Source organism: Coenobita brevimanus, chromosome 26 (genome assembly GCF_032717465.1).
Source record: "Coenobita brevimanus isolate Jiangsu-jjx chromosome 26, ASM3271746v2, whole genome shotgun sequence".
NCBI lineage: Eukaryota > Metazoa > Arthropoda > Malacostraca > Decapoda > Coenobitidae > Coenobita > Coenobita brevimanus.
In genome coordinates this window covers 26,393,191-26,411,809 of record NC_136979.1, presented here as the reverse complement: position 1 = coordinate 26,411,809, position 18,619 = coordinate 26,393,191, and the positions used below count along the sequence as shown (strand labels likewise).

General features: G+C 44.0%; 1 protein-coding gene across 1 annotated transcript in view; it reads left to right on the top strand.

The window, feature by feature from the left end:
- Positions 1-18,391, top strand: part of LOC145393992 (teneurin-m-like) — an 839,265-nt gene extending 820,874 nt beyond the window's left edge. Inside the window, exon 23 of the mRNA XM_080267963.1 lies at positions 17,445-18,391. Coding sequence (XP_080124089.1) covers positions 17,445-18,334 — 890 coding nt within the window. The 3' untranslated portion in view covers positions 18,335-18,391. The remainder of the gene's footprint in view (positions 1-17,444) is intronic.
- The last annotated feature ends 228 nt before the right edge of the window (positions 18,392-18,619 follow it).

Below are 18,619 nucleotides of genomic sequence, written 5' to 3'. Positions count from 1 at the left end.
TCGCCAAAGCTGTTCTTTGCTTTAATTTTACTATTTACAAACCTGTAGAACAGCTTGGGTTCTTTCTTGCCTTTATTACAATATCCATCTCGTGCGAATTTCTAGTGCGTTCCTACTCGTTTATTAAACCAGTCTTTCTGTCCTCCTTTTTTACAGCAACTCTTGGAACATGGTTTCTGGCTCACTCGTTTTCGTTTTCGTTTTTAAAGGCTCCAACATGCTTGCATGTGTTGGCCTTGGTCACCTAATATCGGCTCTCCACACTGCACGATCCATTGCAGCCTCCCTGTTCAGTCCCTTAACCCTGAGGTCCCACTTAATGACCTTGTCCCATGTCTTTCTCAGTCTACCCCTCACAACCCCACCCCCAGTATTAACACTTCTCACCTTCCTCACCCAATTATCATCCCCCATCCTCTCCACATGTCCAAACCATCTCAATCTACCTCTCCTCATCACAACACCAATACACTCCAGTCCCATCCTACCTCTCAACTCTTCCATCGTTAACCCAGCCCCTCCAGGCCTTGGACGCAGGGACGCACTGCACATCCACCTAATCAATGTCATTTCTGTATGTCTGAGCCGGCGAATATCTTCCTCCTTCACTGCCCAGGTCTCACTACCATACAGCATTACACTCCTAACACATGCTGCATACAAAGACCCCTTAGCACGTAGGGAGAGTCCTCTCAATGTCAGGAGAGGAAAGAGCTCCCTGAACTTCTTCCAACCACTTTTCACCCTAGCCACAGAGCTAGCTCCAGCCCCACCTCCAGCACACAACATGTCTCCCAAATAACAAAACTCTTCCACACACTCAAGAGATTCAGCAGCAAGTTCAATCCTTTCACGTCTGACAATCTCCACCTGCTCACCCCGACACACCGTACACATAAAATCAGCATTATCTCGCAGTCTACCTTTGATCTCTCCACTTCCTAAACCTTTCCTCCGCCTCCCTTTCGTTCTCTGCAATCAACACCAAATCATCAGCGTACAACTCCCACGGGAGTCCGTTTCTAAAGTCACGTGAAAGGGCTTCAAGTACCGTGATAAACAACATGGGACTCAAGACTGACCCCTGATTCACACCAAACTTCACGGAAAACTCATCACTCAAATCTCCATTCACTCTTACCTGGGTGTGAGCACCCACATACATAGCCATAACCACCCTAACCAGCCACTCCTCCAAGCCAAGCTTTCCCATTGCCCACTTCACCACCTCTTTAGGGACTCTGTCAAAGGCCTTTTCCAAATCAACAAAATATATTTTTCCTGAAGCTGTCGAACAGTGAATATAGCATCAGTGGTCCCCCTACCTGGCATAAACCCAAACTGCATCTCATCAATATTCACTCTTTCTCTAATCGTACCTTCTAAAACTCTCTCCATTACCTTTATTATCTGATCTAAAAGCTTTATACCTCTATAATTTCCTCTTTCCAGGGCTTCACCCTTCCCTTTATACACATTTACAATTACACTCTGAAGCCAATCATCTGGGACAACACATAAATAATCCTATTTATCAGGTCAGTGACTAACCTCACCCCTATATCGCCTGAGGCCTTCAACATTTCGGCAGTCAACCCAGACACACCTGCTGCCTTCCCCACTTTCATCCTGCCTATTGCCTCACCCACAGTAGCAGCATCAATCAAAGGCCAAGGGCCAGACACTGGATCTGCTGGATTCCCTGTCCCAGTCAAACTCCTCATTCAACAGCCGGTTATAATGCTCTCTCCATGCATCTTTAATATCCTCACTGTTCACCACTACCCTTCCTTCATCATTCTTCACACACTGCTCACCTATGATATCCCGATTATCTCTCTTCACCTGACCTGCCACCCTAAATATCATATTTTTCCTTTTCCCATGATTTAGGTTATCAAGTAATAGTCTCTGTGACTCAGACTTTGCCCTGTATACCTCTCTTCTAGCCCTCCGCTTGGCAGTCAAATATTCCTCTTTGCTACCACCCTTCTTCCATTTCCTGAAAAGCCTTCTTTTCTCCTTAACTGCAGCTTCTACACCCTCATCCCACCACCAAGTTACTTTATGTCTTGGTGGTCCTCTTGTCCAACCGCATGTTATATCAGTAACTCTCAAGAAATTGTTCTTGAAGGCTCTGTACTGTTCATTAACGCCTCCGTCTACAGCTCCCTGTTCAGGCACCACTCTCCTCAACTCGCTATAGAAGGCATCCCTTACTACTTGGTTTTTCAGCTTTCATATTTTCCACCTAGGTACATAAGTCCTCTTTTTCATCACTTGTTCTTTTAGCACCATATCACAAATCAATAGTTTGTGCTGCTGCACACACTCTTCACTTCCTATTACTTTAACATCCCTCACTAACCTCCTATCGGCCCTCCTAACCAGAAAATAATCTATCTGACTGCTATTTCACTCCTCATATATTTTCATAAAGGTATTACCTGTATATTTTTCCAGGATATTTTTCCCCCCTTTCCATTTCACTCCAGTCCATATTTCTTAAATATTGTCTTATGGAGTCATAGTCCTCTTTCACATAGTTATGTCTGTTTTGTCGATGTCTCTTCTCTGTCTCCCATGTCCCTATCCAGTACCTCCATCTCCATAACCAGGTGGTTACTATTTCCTTGGGGGCCATGATACTATAGCTTCTGTAGATCATTACAGTTTCTTGTAATAATCCAATCCAGTCTTGATGACATATCCTCTCCCCTAATTCTTGTATTAACATATTTTTCATTTTCATTTCCTTCACTCTGTACCTCCAGGTTTCCACATTGTTCCCTGCATCAATTCCTTCCCAGCTGACCTCACTACAATTAAAATTACCCTCTAGCAGCAGTCTATTTCTCCGCTCAGTTATCTTCCTTAGCATATCTATAGACTCACTGAGTAATTGTTCATACTGATCCCCATGCCGTGCTTTTGTCTGTGGTGGCATGTACATCACTACTGCATCTAACTTTTCTTCATGTTCTTCCACTGTTTCCACTCCCAGTATTTCCCATTTACGTATTTTTTAAATATCTTTTTTGCATTTACCTTTTTATCAGTCATAATCATCACTCCGCCTCCAAACTTTCCTTCTCTGTCTTTCTATCTATCTATCTATCTATTGCCAGAGGCCTCAATCCCGTTTGGGGTGGCCACAAACAAATCGCCTCCAAGTCGCCCTGTCCCCCGCCATTTCACTGCCCTGCTCCCAACTCACACCCCCCTCTCTCATATACCTCTCCACCCCATCCCTCCATCTCATCCTCGGCCTCCCCCTCCCTCTTCCCCCCTCCACCTCACTCACATACACTCTCTTCGTCAGTCTTTCACCCTCCATCCTCTCCACATGGCCAAACCACCTCGGTGTGTTCCTCATAACGCTCCCTATCACATCCACATCAACACCACAACGTTCCTTTATATCCTCATTCGTCAGCTTATCTCTCCATGTGACTCCACAGGCTCCTCTTATATAACTCATTTCCACTGCTCTCACTCTTGACTTGTGTCCTTCCAACAACGTCCAAGCTTCACTTCCGTACGTTAGAGTTGGTATCACAATACTGTCATGTAACTTTTTCACTTCCATGCTCACTTCCCTGTTTCTTATCACTGCTTTCAAAGAACCAGCAACCTTTCTTCCCTGCTGTACCCTTTCAAGCACTTCACCCTCCAAACCTCCATCCTTACTCATCACACTACCCAAGTACTTAAACGTACTCACATTTTCCAATTCCTCACCATCCAACCTCGCTGTACATTCACTGCCTTCACCTCTCTCAAAGACCATCACTTTACTCTTCCCTACATTCACCTTCAGATTCCGTTTCTTACACACTCTCCCAAACTCATCCACGAAGCCTTGCAACTCCCCTTCGTCTTCACTCAACAACACAGTATCATCTGCAAACAACAGTACAGGGAGTTTCCAAACACTATCCTCTCTCACCAGGGCCACTCCAACATCCACTACCCTACCTTGTACCTTTTTTATTACCCAATCCATGTACAGATTGAACAACCATGTAGACATGACACATCCCTGTTTCAACCCAACTTTCAAAAAGAAAAATTCACTTAGTTCACCATCCACATGCACTGCAGCCTTTGCACCATCGTACATACTCTTCACAGCATTCAACAACTTCTCATCTACTCTGTCTTTCCTCCACACATTATAATCTTTCCAACCAAGCACATATGCATTGAATTCACTGTCTAATTTAGTTTCAGTTAAACATATCACATCTGGCTTCTTTTCCCCAAGATAGTCACCAAGTTGTAGTTCCTTCGTTATCAGTCCATCCACATTTGTATACATTACCTTTATCATATGAGCCTGAGTCTTCTTAGTCACTTCCGTATTTGCTCTAACTTCACCTAGGCCTAACAGATCATTTTGTACTTTTCTCTTTAGTCTTTCTTTATATACCACTTTTTGAGTTTCCTGTCCTTTGCACTCAAAAAAAAAAAAAAAAAAAAAAAAAAAAAAAAAAAAAACTGCCCTTCTAGTCTTTCCTCATTTTTGCTTTTTGCTTCTTCTAGCAATATTTTCAGTTAAGTTCTCTCATCAGACTTTAGAGCTTTTCTTATCATTACTTTTTTCTGATTTTCATCATCACTCAGCCCGTATGCTGCTCCCAGCACTTCTTTTGCCACATATTCATTCGTAATTCAATCTGGATGGGCTTGGCATTAGGTCCTTCTGTTTTATACTGACCTACTCTTCTTAACTCCTCTGTTTTTCATTCCCAGTTTCTTCCTTCTTCATTTATCTTAGTAAGTAATTCACTGATCTTGACCATCCTAGCCTGCTTTGATTTCTGTTCTTTCTCCTCAACTCCAAAATTTATCACACATCTATTCTTTTCAACTGTGTTCCCCACAATTGCCTCCTTTTTTTTTGCAAAACTTTCACCATTTCACTTTCAAAGATTTCTCCTTGTTTGTCTGCCATTTTTTTATTTTCTTCACTTTGTTGTTTTATTATTTCTTTCCATTCTGACATCTGTGTGTGTGGGAGGGGGGGGGGCAGGCAGTAAAGGAAGAGGATAGTTGCAGCTTCAGACATACAGACATGACAGTGATTAGGTGGATGTGCAGTGTGTCCATGAATACGAGGCCTGAAGGGGCTAGGTTTACGATGGAAGAGTTGAGAGGAAGGATGGGACAGAAGTGTATTGGTGTTGTGATGAGGAGAGGTAGATTGAAATGGTTTGGGCATGTGGAGAGGATGTGGGATGACAATTGGGTGCAGAAAGTGAGAAGTGTGAATATTGGGTGTAGGGATGCAAGAGGCAGACTGAAAAAGACCTGGGACGAGGTCATAGATTGTGATCTCAGGGATAAGGGACTGAATAGGGAAGCTGCCAGAGATAGAGCAGCATGGAGAGCTGCCATTAGGTGACCAAGGTCAATTCATGCAAGCATGTAGGAGCCTTTATAAATGAAAACGAAAACAGAGAGAGAGAGAGAGTGTAATAACCAGACTGAAACTTAACAGCTTAATCACACTGTCCTGGCCTTGATTCGATCTCAGGCCCTTGCGCTTCACGCTTGCACGTTACCTCTGAGTCAGAGAAGATCCCTGCTTTGCCTCTAAGCATCGCAGGCTTTTATAGACCCCATTACATCACTGTTATTTCCCTTGGTGATTAATTTGGTCAGTTTCGAACATGCAGTAGCATAGCATTGGAGGCCACCATTGGGGATGATGTGGACCACACCCAACAGCTCATCCCCGGAATGCAAGGACTAGGACGCTGTCAGTTAACCAACAACATCATTGCCTTCCAAGCCTTGCCTCACATCCCACACCGCTTCCAACCAATGTAATGACTGGACTGAAACTTAACAAATTAATCACACTGTCCTGGCTGAGAGTCGATCTCAGACCCATGAGCTTCACACATGTGCACGTTACCACTGAGCCAAAGAGAAGATCCCCACTTTGCCTCTAAGCAACACAGGGATTTATAGACTCCATTACAAGACAGAGTTCATTTCGTTTATAAAGGCTCCAACATGCCTGCACTTGTTGGTCTTGGTCACCCATTGGCGGCTCTCTGCACTGCTTAGTCTCTGTCAGCCTCTGTATTCGGTTCCTTGCAGTCTCTGTTCAGTCCCTTATCCCTGAGGTATGCACTGTTATTTTATATGAAGAGTAGGTTGTTGGCCAGTTTTACTAAACGCTCCCACCACAATATGGGATGCAGGCCCAAACATCCCCAAATATTTTCTTTCTGATCATTGCACATGTTATGTGACTGATCAGAGCCTCACTGGTGTGAGGTAATGGTGTGATCAGGATGACTTTGTAACTGAGTTATGATACAGGGTGATGATCAGAGCCTAATTGGTGTGAGGTGATGGTGTGGTCTGTGTGATTATGTAACTGAGTGATGGTACAGGGTGATGGTGTGGCAGAGGTATTGATGAAGAATTAAGGTATTATTGATAGTGATGGTGTGGGATTATGGTGTGTTGTAGGTGGTGGTTAGGGGTTAAGGTGTGGGTGACAGTGATAGTGATGGTCTGTGTGATGGTGTGGATCTGCTGACACACACTTCAGTTAGTTACAATTCAGTATGTTTTTGTTTCATTGTTTGGTACGTTTGAGGCCAGTTTGAGATGTTTTTGAGCAGGCTAGGAGGGTCACTGAGAGTGACTCAGTGTAAGATGTTGCCATTATTCATAAACCTTTTTTTTTTTTTTTTTTCCCACATAAACTGTCTTCCATAACAGCTTTCCATAATGCTGGTCATGTTGTTGACCAGTTACCATGAGTACTTTCTTCTGTTGCACATGGGTACTTTCCCCATTATGAGACAGTTCTTATGAAGGCAGGGAAATCAAGAATTGCCTGCATGTTCTTCTCACTTTTCCACACACTCATTTACCATCCATGCACCTTTTCCTTGGCCCATTACACTTCCTTCCATCCTCAAACTCACTTGTGTACGCTCTTTTCACCATCTTAACTCTACCCAGTCTCTCCATATGGCCATACCATATATGTTAATGGCTCACAAACTGAGAGTCATGGTGCATTCTTCTGGGGGCCATAGAGTAATCTTTAGCATCTGGAGTCACCAGTGACAGAATTTCATTATTGATTTTTCTGAGGCAAGATTTGTGAGGAATTTTCATTCTGTTAACCATGCCATGCAGAAAATATTTAGAGGCAATGAAGATGAATTTTTGGAACTTTGAAGTGACTCATTAGCCAGAGACACATTCAGGGAGAGGAGCTTGATGAAGGTTTGGATGCAAGCAGGACACTGTCCAATTATCAGGTGACTGGGCTGACTTATATATATATATATATATATATATATATATATATATATATATATATATATATATATATGAGAGAGGGGGGTGTGAGTTGGGAGCAGGGCAGTGAAATGGTGAGGGACAGGGCGACTTGGAGGCGATTTGTTTGTGGCCACCCCAAATGGGATTGAGGCATCTGGCAATAGATATATATATATATATATACAGTACCCTTGCATCCAACACGGTAATATTGTCATGCATGGGTCCTGTGTTGGACCAAAAACGTGTTGGACAAACAACAGAGCTTATGGGGGAAAATGAATTATGTCAGCAACCCTAGGAAAAGTCACCCTATATACCTACCATATACCCATACATATATTAGTACTACTGTAATTATAATAAAAGGTACTGTACTATGAATGATAACTAACCTTTTAGGATAGTATTGGTGGGCTTGCTGGGAATGGAAGGTGGTATCCGAGACTGTAGGTAGTCCTACTGGGTCCCCAGAGGATGGCTGCTGGCGTTACTAGCGGGTAATGGCTGCTGCTCCTCCTCAACCTCCCTCATAAATCCTTCGAAATTCCTCTCCCCTTTCTTCTGCCTCTCGATGAATTCTAGCTTGGTGGCCTGAGGGAGGTGCCGCCGCTTCTTGGGGTTCTCAGAAGGCTTCCTAGGCATCATGAGCTGAGTAAAATGCAGTAGCAAGGGCAGAAAATGCAGCGAGAAAAAAGCACCATCCAATGCGAATTATGCGGCTGAGTGGCACTGTGGCGGGAGAAATTTAACAAAAGATCACGTGAGAGCAGAAGCGTATTTCATTGGGCGACATCAAGATCACGTCACGATAGCTGGCGGGGGAGGCTACTTAATCGGAAGTTTTGATTGGCTGTCAGCGTCACGGGAACGTCCAGTATGACCGTGTTGGACCAGAGGTGATCGTGCTAGAGGTGAACTCTGCGGATTTCGCCCACTTCTTGGAGCTCCGTCCATGTTATGCTTATGCACCCGTTTTACAGTACATAAATTGTATTAAATCGTACTAATTTTTTGCTCTCCGTGCTGGACGTGAATCGTGCTGGACAAACGTGTGTTGGACGCGAGGGTACTGTATATATATATATATATATATATATATATATATATATCATCTCATCTCATCAGCTGTTTGATTGTCCACTTCAGGACCGGCCTATCCCTACCGAAGTGGGTACGATACAGCCAATGTATCTCTACCAAGTGGCTTAGGCTGTCTGGTACAGATTGTATGTAGGGTGAGAAGTGCTTGTAAGTGTATTTGTAGTGTTGTAGTGGCTTTGAATGTGTGTGTAGTCTTTGAACCAAGTGTAATCGGCCCGTGCAAGCCGACTGGGTGCAAGCATACTTATAGTATGCTACACTGATTCAACCACAGCACCCCTGATGTCTTCCAAGCAGTACATTGCCAGAAGAAGGCTCCCAAAGTTTATTACCCTGGCGGGGCGCAAACCCTCATTCTTCAGTGTACGAAAACGTGCACTTTACCACCGTACCACAGAGGCTTATATATATATATAGACAGTATTTATATGCAGTATACAGTAATCACTCTAATATCCGGACGCCCAATAACCGAACATCCCCACTACCCGGACATAATCGTCCTGGGATCCAACATTCCCAAAATGGTTCGAAACCCCCCTCCCCCCCCCCCCCCAAAAAAAAAAAAAAAAGATTTTTTTCCTGTCCATAATTTGAACTTACCACGCGCGCCGCGGGAGAGCATTGTTTTGGCGCGTCATTCCTCCGACGTCCGATAGAGCGCCGCTGCATCCTCCCCACTTCCCGCCTGTCTCTCACCGCGAGTGCACGCTCGTCGTAATGGCTGCCCACGTGATCGCTTTTGTGGTGGTGCCCTACCTGCTGCAGGGCTTCCTTCTGCTCTCGGGCCTCCTCTTAGTGTGTGTGATGATGGTCCCGCCACCTGAGACAAGGAAGAGAATGGTGTTGACTCTGGAGAAGAAGAGGGAGATATTGGAGAAAGTGGATGCGGGTTGGTCTTCTTCCCGCATTCTTCGCGAGTTCAACCTGGCCCGGTCTACTTTGTTCGATATCAAGAGGTCCCGAGACAAACTCATGCAGTACACGGCTGACTTCTCGTCGAGAAGCAAACACAACATGGAAAGGAAGGTTATGTTTACCCCCAAGTTTGCAGAAATCGACCGATCCACGTTGATTTGGTATCGACAGCAATGTGCTGCTGGTGTGATGGTACGTGGAACGGAGCTGAAGGCTGCTGCTGAGAAGTTCGCCAGGCTTCACGACGCCCTAGACTTCAAGGCTTTTGAGGGTTGGCTCTTCGCGTTCAAGTTGCGACATGGCCTTACCAACCATAAAGCGCATGGCAAAGCATTGGACGCTGACGAGGATGGAGTTGATGAGTTTCGGTACAAGGTGAAAGGCTTGATCAACAGGGAGGGCCTAACTCTCGGTCAAGTCTATAACGCTGACGAAACTGGCCTATTCTATCGCTCGCTGCCAACGAACACTCTAGCCGAGGAGACGGAGAAGCGTGTACCTGGCTGCAAGCTTTCGAAGGAACGGATATCTGCATTGTGTTGTGCCAGTGCTAACAGCATGCACCAGCTTAAGCCTGTTATTGTTGGCCGCGCAAAGCAGCCTCGGTGCCTGTCGTCTGGTACCATTCTTTGAAGGCATGGTTCACAGCTGTGATCTTCAAAGACTGGTTTCACCGTCACTTCGTCAAGGAGGTCATCCATTACCAGACGAAGACACTGGGAATCCCGCACGACCAGGTAAAGGCTCTCCTTTTACTCGACAGTGCACCTGCCCACCCGTGCGACAAGGACTTGGTTGCTGAAAATGGCCGTATTAGGTGCATGTTTCTGCCACCTAATACGACTGCTCTCATTCAACCAATGGACCAAGGAGTGATCGTGGCAACAAAGCTCCTATACAGTCGGAAGTTCCTGGATGAGGTGATGGTTGTTCTCGAGGATGAGGACGAGCGCAGGGAGAGACGGGACACACGAGGCAAGCGGACTTTGGAAAACCTTCGCCGCTACAACATCAAATCTGCGCTGTACAACTGGGCTAGTGCATGGAAGGAAGTCCCTGTGAAAACTCTTGAAAATGGTTGGTCTCGTCTGCTTCTCGGAACGGATGTGGAGTACGATTTTCTAGGGTTTGACGTGGATGACTTCCATGCACGGCTACGTACGCACGGCGACGATGTAGATGTGGACGATGTTCGTGAGTGGTTGGATGATGACGAGGGCGATCCTGGGTATCAGACATTGTCTGATATCGAGATCGCGTCTTCGGTTGCAGGTGTCAGTACTGAACTTGAAGATTCCGACGCTGAAGGCGACGATGATGCGGACTCCTCACAGCAGGACACTACTCCAGCCATCTCCAAGCTGAGCGCACTCCGGGAACATCTAGAGTTCGTCCTAGACTACCTGGAACACCTGGACTGCGACAGGGAGATGGGGCCCTTGGGACTCGTGGAGGAAGTGCTTGCTTTCAGGCAGCACATCATCAATCGTCAGAATCGCCGGTCATTGCGTCAATCAACCATTGACAGTTTTTTCAGGCTCGTGACCCCCGCTGTGCCCAGCCCTGGCTCCACTCCGTTGCCTCCCCAAGACAGGCCCTCATGCTCCGAGCTACAACCCAGCACATCAGCCACGGTTGAGTCACCGCTCGACATGACTTTGCGGCTGTCTTCAGAGTCCTCTGCAGTGGGTACGCCATCACCACGACCCAGCGATGCACCCCTTGGTCGCCTGCCAGTGATACTCCTGGACTCTGACAGTGAATAAACAGCAAGAACTTCTCCACTAGACCACACGGGAATTTTGAGTGTTGTGCAGTGATAAAAACAGTGTGTTGTGTTAAGGATTTAAAGTTGTGAGAGAAAAGATTAGAAAAAAAATGTAACGTAAATAGACTTCTTTGTTTTGCCTTTGGAAAATTTAAAAAAAATGGGAAAAGTTAAAGTGCAACACTAAGTTACAATGGAGCATTATTTTGACAAAAGCAAACACTCTGAAGAGAACGGACTTCTGTGTGTTATTGACTAAGTTCAGTGCAAGACCTCAGGAACAGTGTACTGCAAGTGCTTCAGGAAATCGTTCTTACTGTCAGAGTCCGAGAGGAGGCGGTTATTCATCGAGGTGGCCAGGGACTTGCTGTAAGTAGCCAGAATGTTTCATACTGTACTTTTTTCCCTACTATACTTACCTCATTTCACTCTTTAATGTCCTTTATTGGTGTGAATAGGGTGTTAGTAGCTATGCATGTGCAGAAGGAATGTGTTTTTCTGAGTTGGGCTAGGTTAGGGTCCATAAGTACCAGAATGTTTATTACTGTATGAACATACTTCTAAACCCTCATTTTATGTTTCTTTTGCATTTATTTCAGTCATTTATGTGCCTTATTGGTGTGATTTGGGTCTTAAATAGGTGCTATGCATGTCCAGAGGGAGTTGTATAGGTGTTTCTCTGAGTTAGGGTCCATAAGTACAAGTCCATAAGCTGGGGCCCAATATCCGGACAAAACCAATAACCGGACCTACCTACGGCTCTATTACGTCGGATATTGGAGTGATTACTATATATATATATATACAGTAAACCCTCATTATACAATGCCTCATTGTACGATATTTCGCTTATACAATGTCAAAATTTTAGTACCCTATGCCCACTATACAATGGGAACGATTTGCAACAACGATGGATCATCCGCGGCTTAGTGAACAGTGAATGTGCAAACGCAACAAAAACATCCTCACGCTGACGGCATTAGACCACACACACTTGTCCACTGGTCCAGCCTCATTAGCTAGCCCTGCCCAGCCAGCTAGCCCAGTCTTTTCGATTGGTCCAGCCCCACCCAGCCAGCTAGCCCAGTCTCATCCGCCAGTCCAGACTCATCAGCCAGCCCCGTGCAACCAGCCAGCCCTGCCCAGTAAGCCATTTCTGCCAGTGATGAGTGAGGGCTGTGAGGCCCTAACTGTCCCTTAGCCTCGGAGGGGACATCGACAATCCTATTTACTTAAGTAATAGTAAGAACTACTGTATACTGTTATTTTCATGTTTTTCCCCTCTTTATTCATTATTAATGTGTTACGTTACATGTTTAAACATAAGGATATTTCATGTATGTAAGTGTTAAGGTGTGTGAATGTGCGAGTTTAGGCAGGTCTGGGAACGTATCCCCATTGACTACATGTTATAACAGGTTCACTATACAATGGATTGCTATATGATGGGGTTTTCAGGAACGGAACCCCATCGAATAATGAGGGTTTACTGTGTGTATATATATATGGTAGGTAGGTGGGGGCACCCACCATCCACTCACTCAGTGTAGTGCTGCTCTCGGGTGTCTGCCCTGTCCTCTCCTCCATCCTTGTTTCCTTCCATCTTCTTCTGTCTTTTTTTCCTTCATTCTTTTCTCTTCCTTCTGCCTACGGGTGACTTTACACTCCCTCTTCTGTCTCTCATTCCTTCATTCTTTCCTCTCCTTTCTGCCTGTGGGTGACTCTACTCTGAGTGACAAACCAGGAAACATTTACTACGCTGGGTGGTAACCATATAACCAAATTTTGGCGCCCGGTGGTTTAGTGGGTAAATATTGTGCTCCAGTCGAATTGAACCAGTGAAGGTTTATATCCAAGGGGTGATTGGGGTTTATTGCTCATGTAATGCCACTCAGGGATGAGTGAGGCTGGTCACTCTCATCTTAAATGTCAGGACCAACTGCATAGCTCCGGGCTTCTACGCTCCTCATGGGGCAACGTAGGATTGGATGCTGGATGGATGATATATATATATATATATATATATATATATAATAAATAATGTGTCTGACTCTGGGCAAAGGCTTCAGGGCCTATCCCAAGGCTCAATAGTTCTACACACTTCCACATGCCACCAGTTTGGTGCTAACACCCACCATCCATATTGAGTATATGATATTGCTGTTTCATACAGGACTGGTGTACTGGTATTAGTGGGGATATTTTTACACGTTTGTGGTAGGTGGTGGCGACCATCATCCACTCACTTGATGTAGTGCTGCCTACTACTTCCTTAGCCTTTATCATTCTTTTTCTGTGCCTGCCCTCCTCTCCTCCTATTTCTCCCATCTTTCCTGTCACTTCTTATTGCTTTTCTTTCCTTTACAGGTGGCTTTACATTGAGTGACAAGCCAAATGGTTTCCTGTAAGCCAAGAAACCATTTACAATGCTGGGTGGTAACCATATCACCAAACCTTATGTGCACCCTACATGTCAGCAAGTGGGTTGGTGGAGGGTTAGTGCCCTTCCCTGTAAAACAAATAACTCAAAGTCAAATTGCCACCCCTTACGGGATTATGGCGTCTGGCAATAGATAGATAGATTTTTACATCTCAGCAGGTCTTCTGGTAGGTCAGTAAAGTCTCCTTTTATGAAATTCAAATCCTTAAACTGTTCCCTGTCCCAGCCAGGATTCAATCCTGGGTCCATTAGGACTGCAGGCTGCTTCTCTACCAATTCAGCTACTGCCTCAGAATTTTTCTACAAGTTTTGTCTACCACTCTCTGCAGAGTCGATATTTCCAACCCTCAGGACATCAGATATGAACAACATAATTGGTTTTCATGGAGGATAACCTCCCATTCAGTGTTTTTTATTTAACCACAGATAACTCATTTGGTAGAAATATGCAATTTCAGTCATACCACTGAGTTTTCATTTCACTTTTGGGATGTTCTTTTACATGCACACACCATGTTTTTATTTTTAACTACTCAGGATGTTAATATCTAATGTCTGACATGATCATCTGAGTAACATTGTCATGTTCATTTCATCCAAGTACAGTAATATGTAGATTGTGACCACATATTACTGTATTTTGTCCAGGGAAACATGGAATGGAAATGTTACCACTGATCTTAGTACATTCATCAATCTCTATACCAGTAGCCTTCCGTACTCCACACCATTCGTCTGCCTGTTACTTATCCTATCCACTTTACATAACCCACATGTATTCAAGAGTCCCTTTTTTTTTTTTCTTTTTTTTTTTCCACTGCTCTCACTCTTCACTTGTCACATTCATGCTTTACCAAACTCTGACACTCATATGTTTTGGGGGACACTATCCATCTTTCACATGATCATCTTGCAGCCCCTATACTTAGTCCTCCATTTCATATTAAGACCTTTTGCAGCACCAGCCACCAACCATCCTTCAGCCAATCCAGTGTCTACTCCCTTCAAACTCATTCTGTTTGTGTATTAAGTTACTTAAACTTTTCTACCAGTTCATGTCACTTCATTCACCAGTATATCACATGGAGAATCACCTCTCTGAGCAACCATCACTTTACTCTTCATCTGTTTTATACACTCAGACAATAACAGAACTGAACCACACAGCAGATACCATGTTAACTGGAAATTTCATTTTGTAATAAAGGCATGCACACTAAAGTGTGGAATGTGTTGAAGTTAGTGAAATATGTTGGAGATGAGTAGCTGGAAGTTCACCACTTTCTACTTTTCGGTTTAATTGAAATTATTTTCATTTTGTTATTTGCTTTCTGCAAAAATCAAGCAGACTGCAACTTATGACTCATGCCAGAGCACTAATTTACACACCCTGTGTATGGAAACAGTGGTGCTGGACATCACCAAACAAAATTTGGCACACAGTCCCCTAGAATTATTTTTTCAGAGCCAATTTTTATAATTCAAGTGGCAAATCCTGTGTTTTTAAAGATGCCTAATCAAATGAACTATTACAAATTCCATCTTCAGTAAGTTCAGCACTGTAATAATTAAAAGGAAAAAAAAGGTGAATTTTGATGAGAATATTTCATGTGGTAATATTAATTTTTCAAGAGAATTTCAGAGAGGTATAAGTCACATTCATAAGTTTAATATTTCCAAAAACTGGAATTTTTGCCCCCAAACACCCACTGGCCTGATGAGGAACTCAACGTTCTTATTCTATTGCTCAAATAGTGACAATATATATATATAACACGGTAGGTGGTGGCGACCATCATCCACTCACTTGATGTAGAGCTGCCTACTTCTTCCTTAGCCTTTATCATTCTTTTTCTGTGTCGGCCCTCCTCTCTTCCTATTTCTTCCATCTTTCCTGTCCCTTCTTATTGCTTTTCTTTCCTTTACAGGCTTTACATTGAGTGACAAGCCAAATGGTTTCCTGTAAGCCAAGAAACCATTTACTATGCTGGGTGGTAACCATATAACCAAACCATACGTGTTCCCTATGTGTCAACAAGTGGGTTGGTGAAGGGTTAGTGCCCCTCCCCATAAAACAAATAACTCAAAGTCAAATGGCCACCCCTTACGGGATTGTGGCGTCTGGCAATAGATAGACAGATAGATAGATATAGTCCTGTATATATATATATATATATATACAGTAACCCCTCCAATATCCGGATCAATAGAGCCATAGGCAGGTCCGGATAGTGGTCCTGTCCGGATATTGGGCCCCAGCTTATGGACTAGTACTTATGGACCCTAACTCTGAAAAACACCTATACAACTCCCTCTGGACATGCATAGCACCTATTTAAGACCCAAATCACACCAATAAGGGACATAAAAGACTGAAATAAATGCAAAAGAACCATAAAATGAGGTTTTAGAGGTGAGTTTATACAATATTAAACATTCTGGGTACTTACAAGTCCCTTGGTCTTGGACTGGTTTGAACCGCCAGTTTGCAGTCCACAGTTAATCCTCTGCACTCTAAATTCTAATTTCTTAACACTGCACAACACTGTAAATTCCTGTGTGTTCTAGTGGCAAGGTATTGCAGTTTATTCACTGTTTATTCACAAAAAACAAGCACCTGTGGCTTGCACTGTTATGAGTATCTGCTCTCCATCGGAGTTAAGCTGTGACTGTTGATGTTGGTGGGGTAACAGAGTTGCCAGATCGCAACAGCCACATTACCAATCTCCTCAACTTTCATTGTCAAATATAACTTTTCATTACCAAATTCGTAAAGCTAGCATATATTCTTCACTAATTATATATACAAGTGGAAATACATGTAATCACTCTCCTTATAACTAACACCATGTTGATTATTTTCACACTATGTAGGGTAGCAGATTAATCAGAGAGAGCAAACAATCCACCATCTCCATCCTGTGTATCCTCATACATGTGAAAAATCCATTTGGTAATGCATTATTCTAATGCATTACCAAACGAATTTTTCATTACCAAATTGGCCCACACTTGGTAATGAAAAATACCAAATGGCAACCTGAGGGGGGAGGGGGAGGAAGGAAGGGGTGAAGGGACCATGGTGTAACAGCTGTTTGGCGCCAGGCGGGAATTTCAAATTATGGGAGGGAAAAAAAGTCAGATTTTTTTCGAATTTTTTGCAGTTTTTGGCCCATTTTGGGAATATTGGATCCCAGGAGGATTATGTCCGGTTAGTGGGGATGTTCGGATATTGGGCGTTCGGATATTAGAGGGATTACTGTATATATATATATATATATATACGGTATATATATCTATCTATCTATCTATCTATTGCCAGACGCCACAATCCCGTAAGGGGTGGCCATTTGACTCTGAGTTATTTGTTTTACGGGGAGGGGCACTAACCCTCCACCAGTCCACTTGCTGACACATAGGGAGCACGTATGATTTGGTTATATGGTTACCACCCAGCGTTGTAAATGGTTTCTTGGCTAACAGGAAATCATTTGGCTTGTCACTCAATGTAAAGCCACCTGTAAAAGAAAAGAAAAGCAATAAGTGACAAGAAAGATGGGAGAAATAGGAAGAGAGGATGACAGGCACAGAAAAAGAATGATAAAGGGTAAGGAAGAAGTAGGCAGCACTACATGAAGTGAGTGGATGATGGTTGCCACCACCTACCTATATATATATATATATATATATATATATATATATATATATATATATATATATTAGTGTGTTACTTTTATAGACAACAGTATTTGTATCTAGACTACTTAATGAGTCAAAATAAACAGTCCTTCACTGTAATTTAAACTTTGTGAAAGAGCAGTTTTGATAATAAGAAATTTGTATGCTGATCTGTTTACTTACCTGATCAAATACTTATACAGTGTATAATTCCAGATCTGGACAGCTGGCTCAAGCTGTTTGGTGTGGACCTGTCAAAAATGCTTGGCTCCAGCTATCATGATGAAACTGTGGAGAAGCAGTTGGGTGGTGTTCTAACTGCCCCACAGCTGGCCCCATCTCTCAGTATTATATCTGGCTTGTCATGTTCCACGGAAGGTGTCCTGTCACAGTTCTCACGGCCATCTCTGCTGCCTGAATCATTAGTACGCTCTGACACTCCAGCCTGGGCCATCCCTGGGTGGGCAGCTCTGGGCAGATTCTCTTCATCACCACCTGTGCTAGGTCCAGGAGTGCTAGTTTCCCGAGTTGATGGTCGGGCGTTGGTTACCCTTGTACCTTCTAAAGAAAACCCAGTGGTTCAAGATGTAGCAAGGGATGTTCTCAATGGCTCAGCTCTGCTTGATGTAACACTGACCCACCACCATCATCACACTCTGTACTTGGTGAAGGAAAATGCTGAGCTCCGTCATGATGACTTGCAACAACTGCAACGACTCAGTGGTCGCTTCAATGTTTCTGCCAAAGACAATGGTGAGCACCACGAGGTGAGGGTAGTAGGCAGTGATGTCTCCTTGGTATTACTATATGGAGTGGATCCACCTTCAGCCCGCCATCGCCTCTTACGCCATGCTCACCGCAGAGCTGTGGATAGAGCCTGGGAAAATGAGCGCTTGTTGGTGGAGAATGGATCCCCCTCCACTTACGAGTGGTCAGCTGAGGAGCGTGTGGAGTTGGTAAGTAAGGGAACAGTGGCTGGGTATGTGACGGCGGATATGCATTCCATCCACCGCTACCCCCTGCTGGCGGATGACCCTACCAATGTGGTTTTCAGGCGGGAAAGTGAGCGGCGGCGCAGACAGAGCCATCCTACGCCCCACTCATGATCCCCAGAGGAGGGCCACGCCCTTGTACATACCACTGTATAGTGTAGCGCTGTGAACCTGTACACACTGTACAAACAGGGTATTTCTCACACATTGTACACATCTCTCCGAGCCGGAGAATAATCCCTACATGTGATAGAGGCACACTGTATGTTGCAGACCTTTGTGTCAGTAACTAGGCTGTTAGGGGTGTGAGATGGTATCATAAGTGCAAGTGTGTTACCAATATGGCACCATAATGGTGCACTGGATGTGTAGCAAACATTAGATTTTATAAATGTCCCA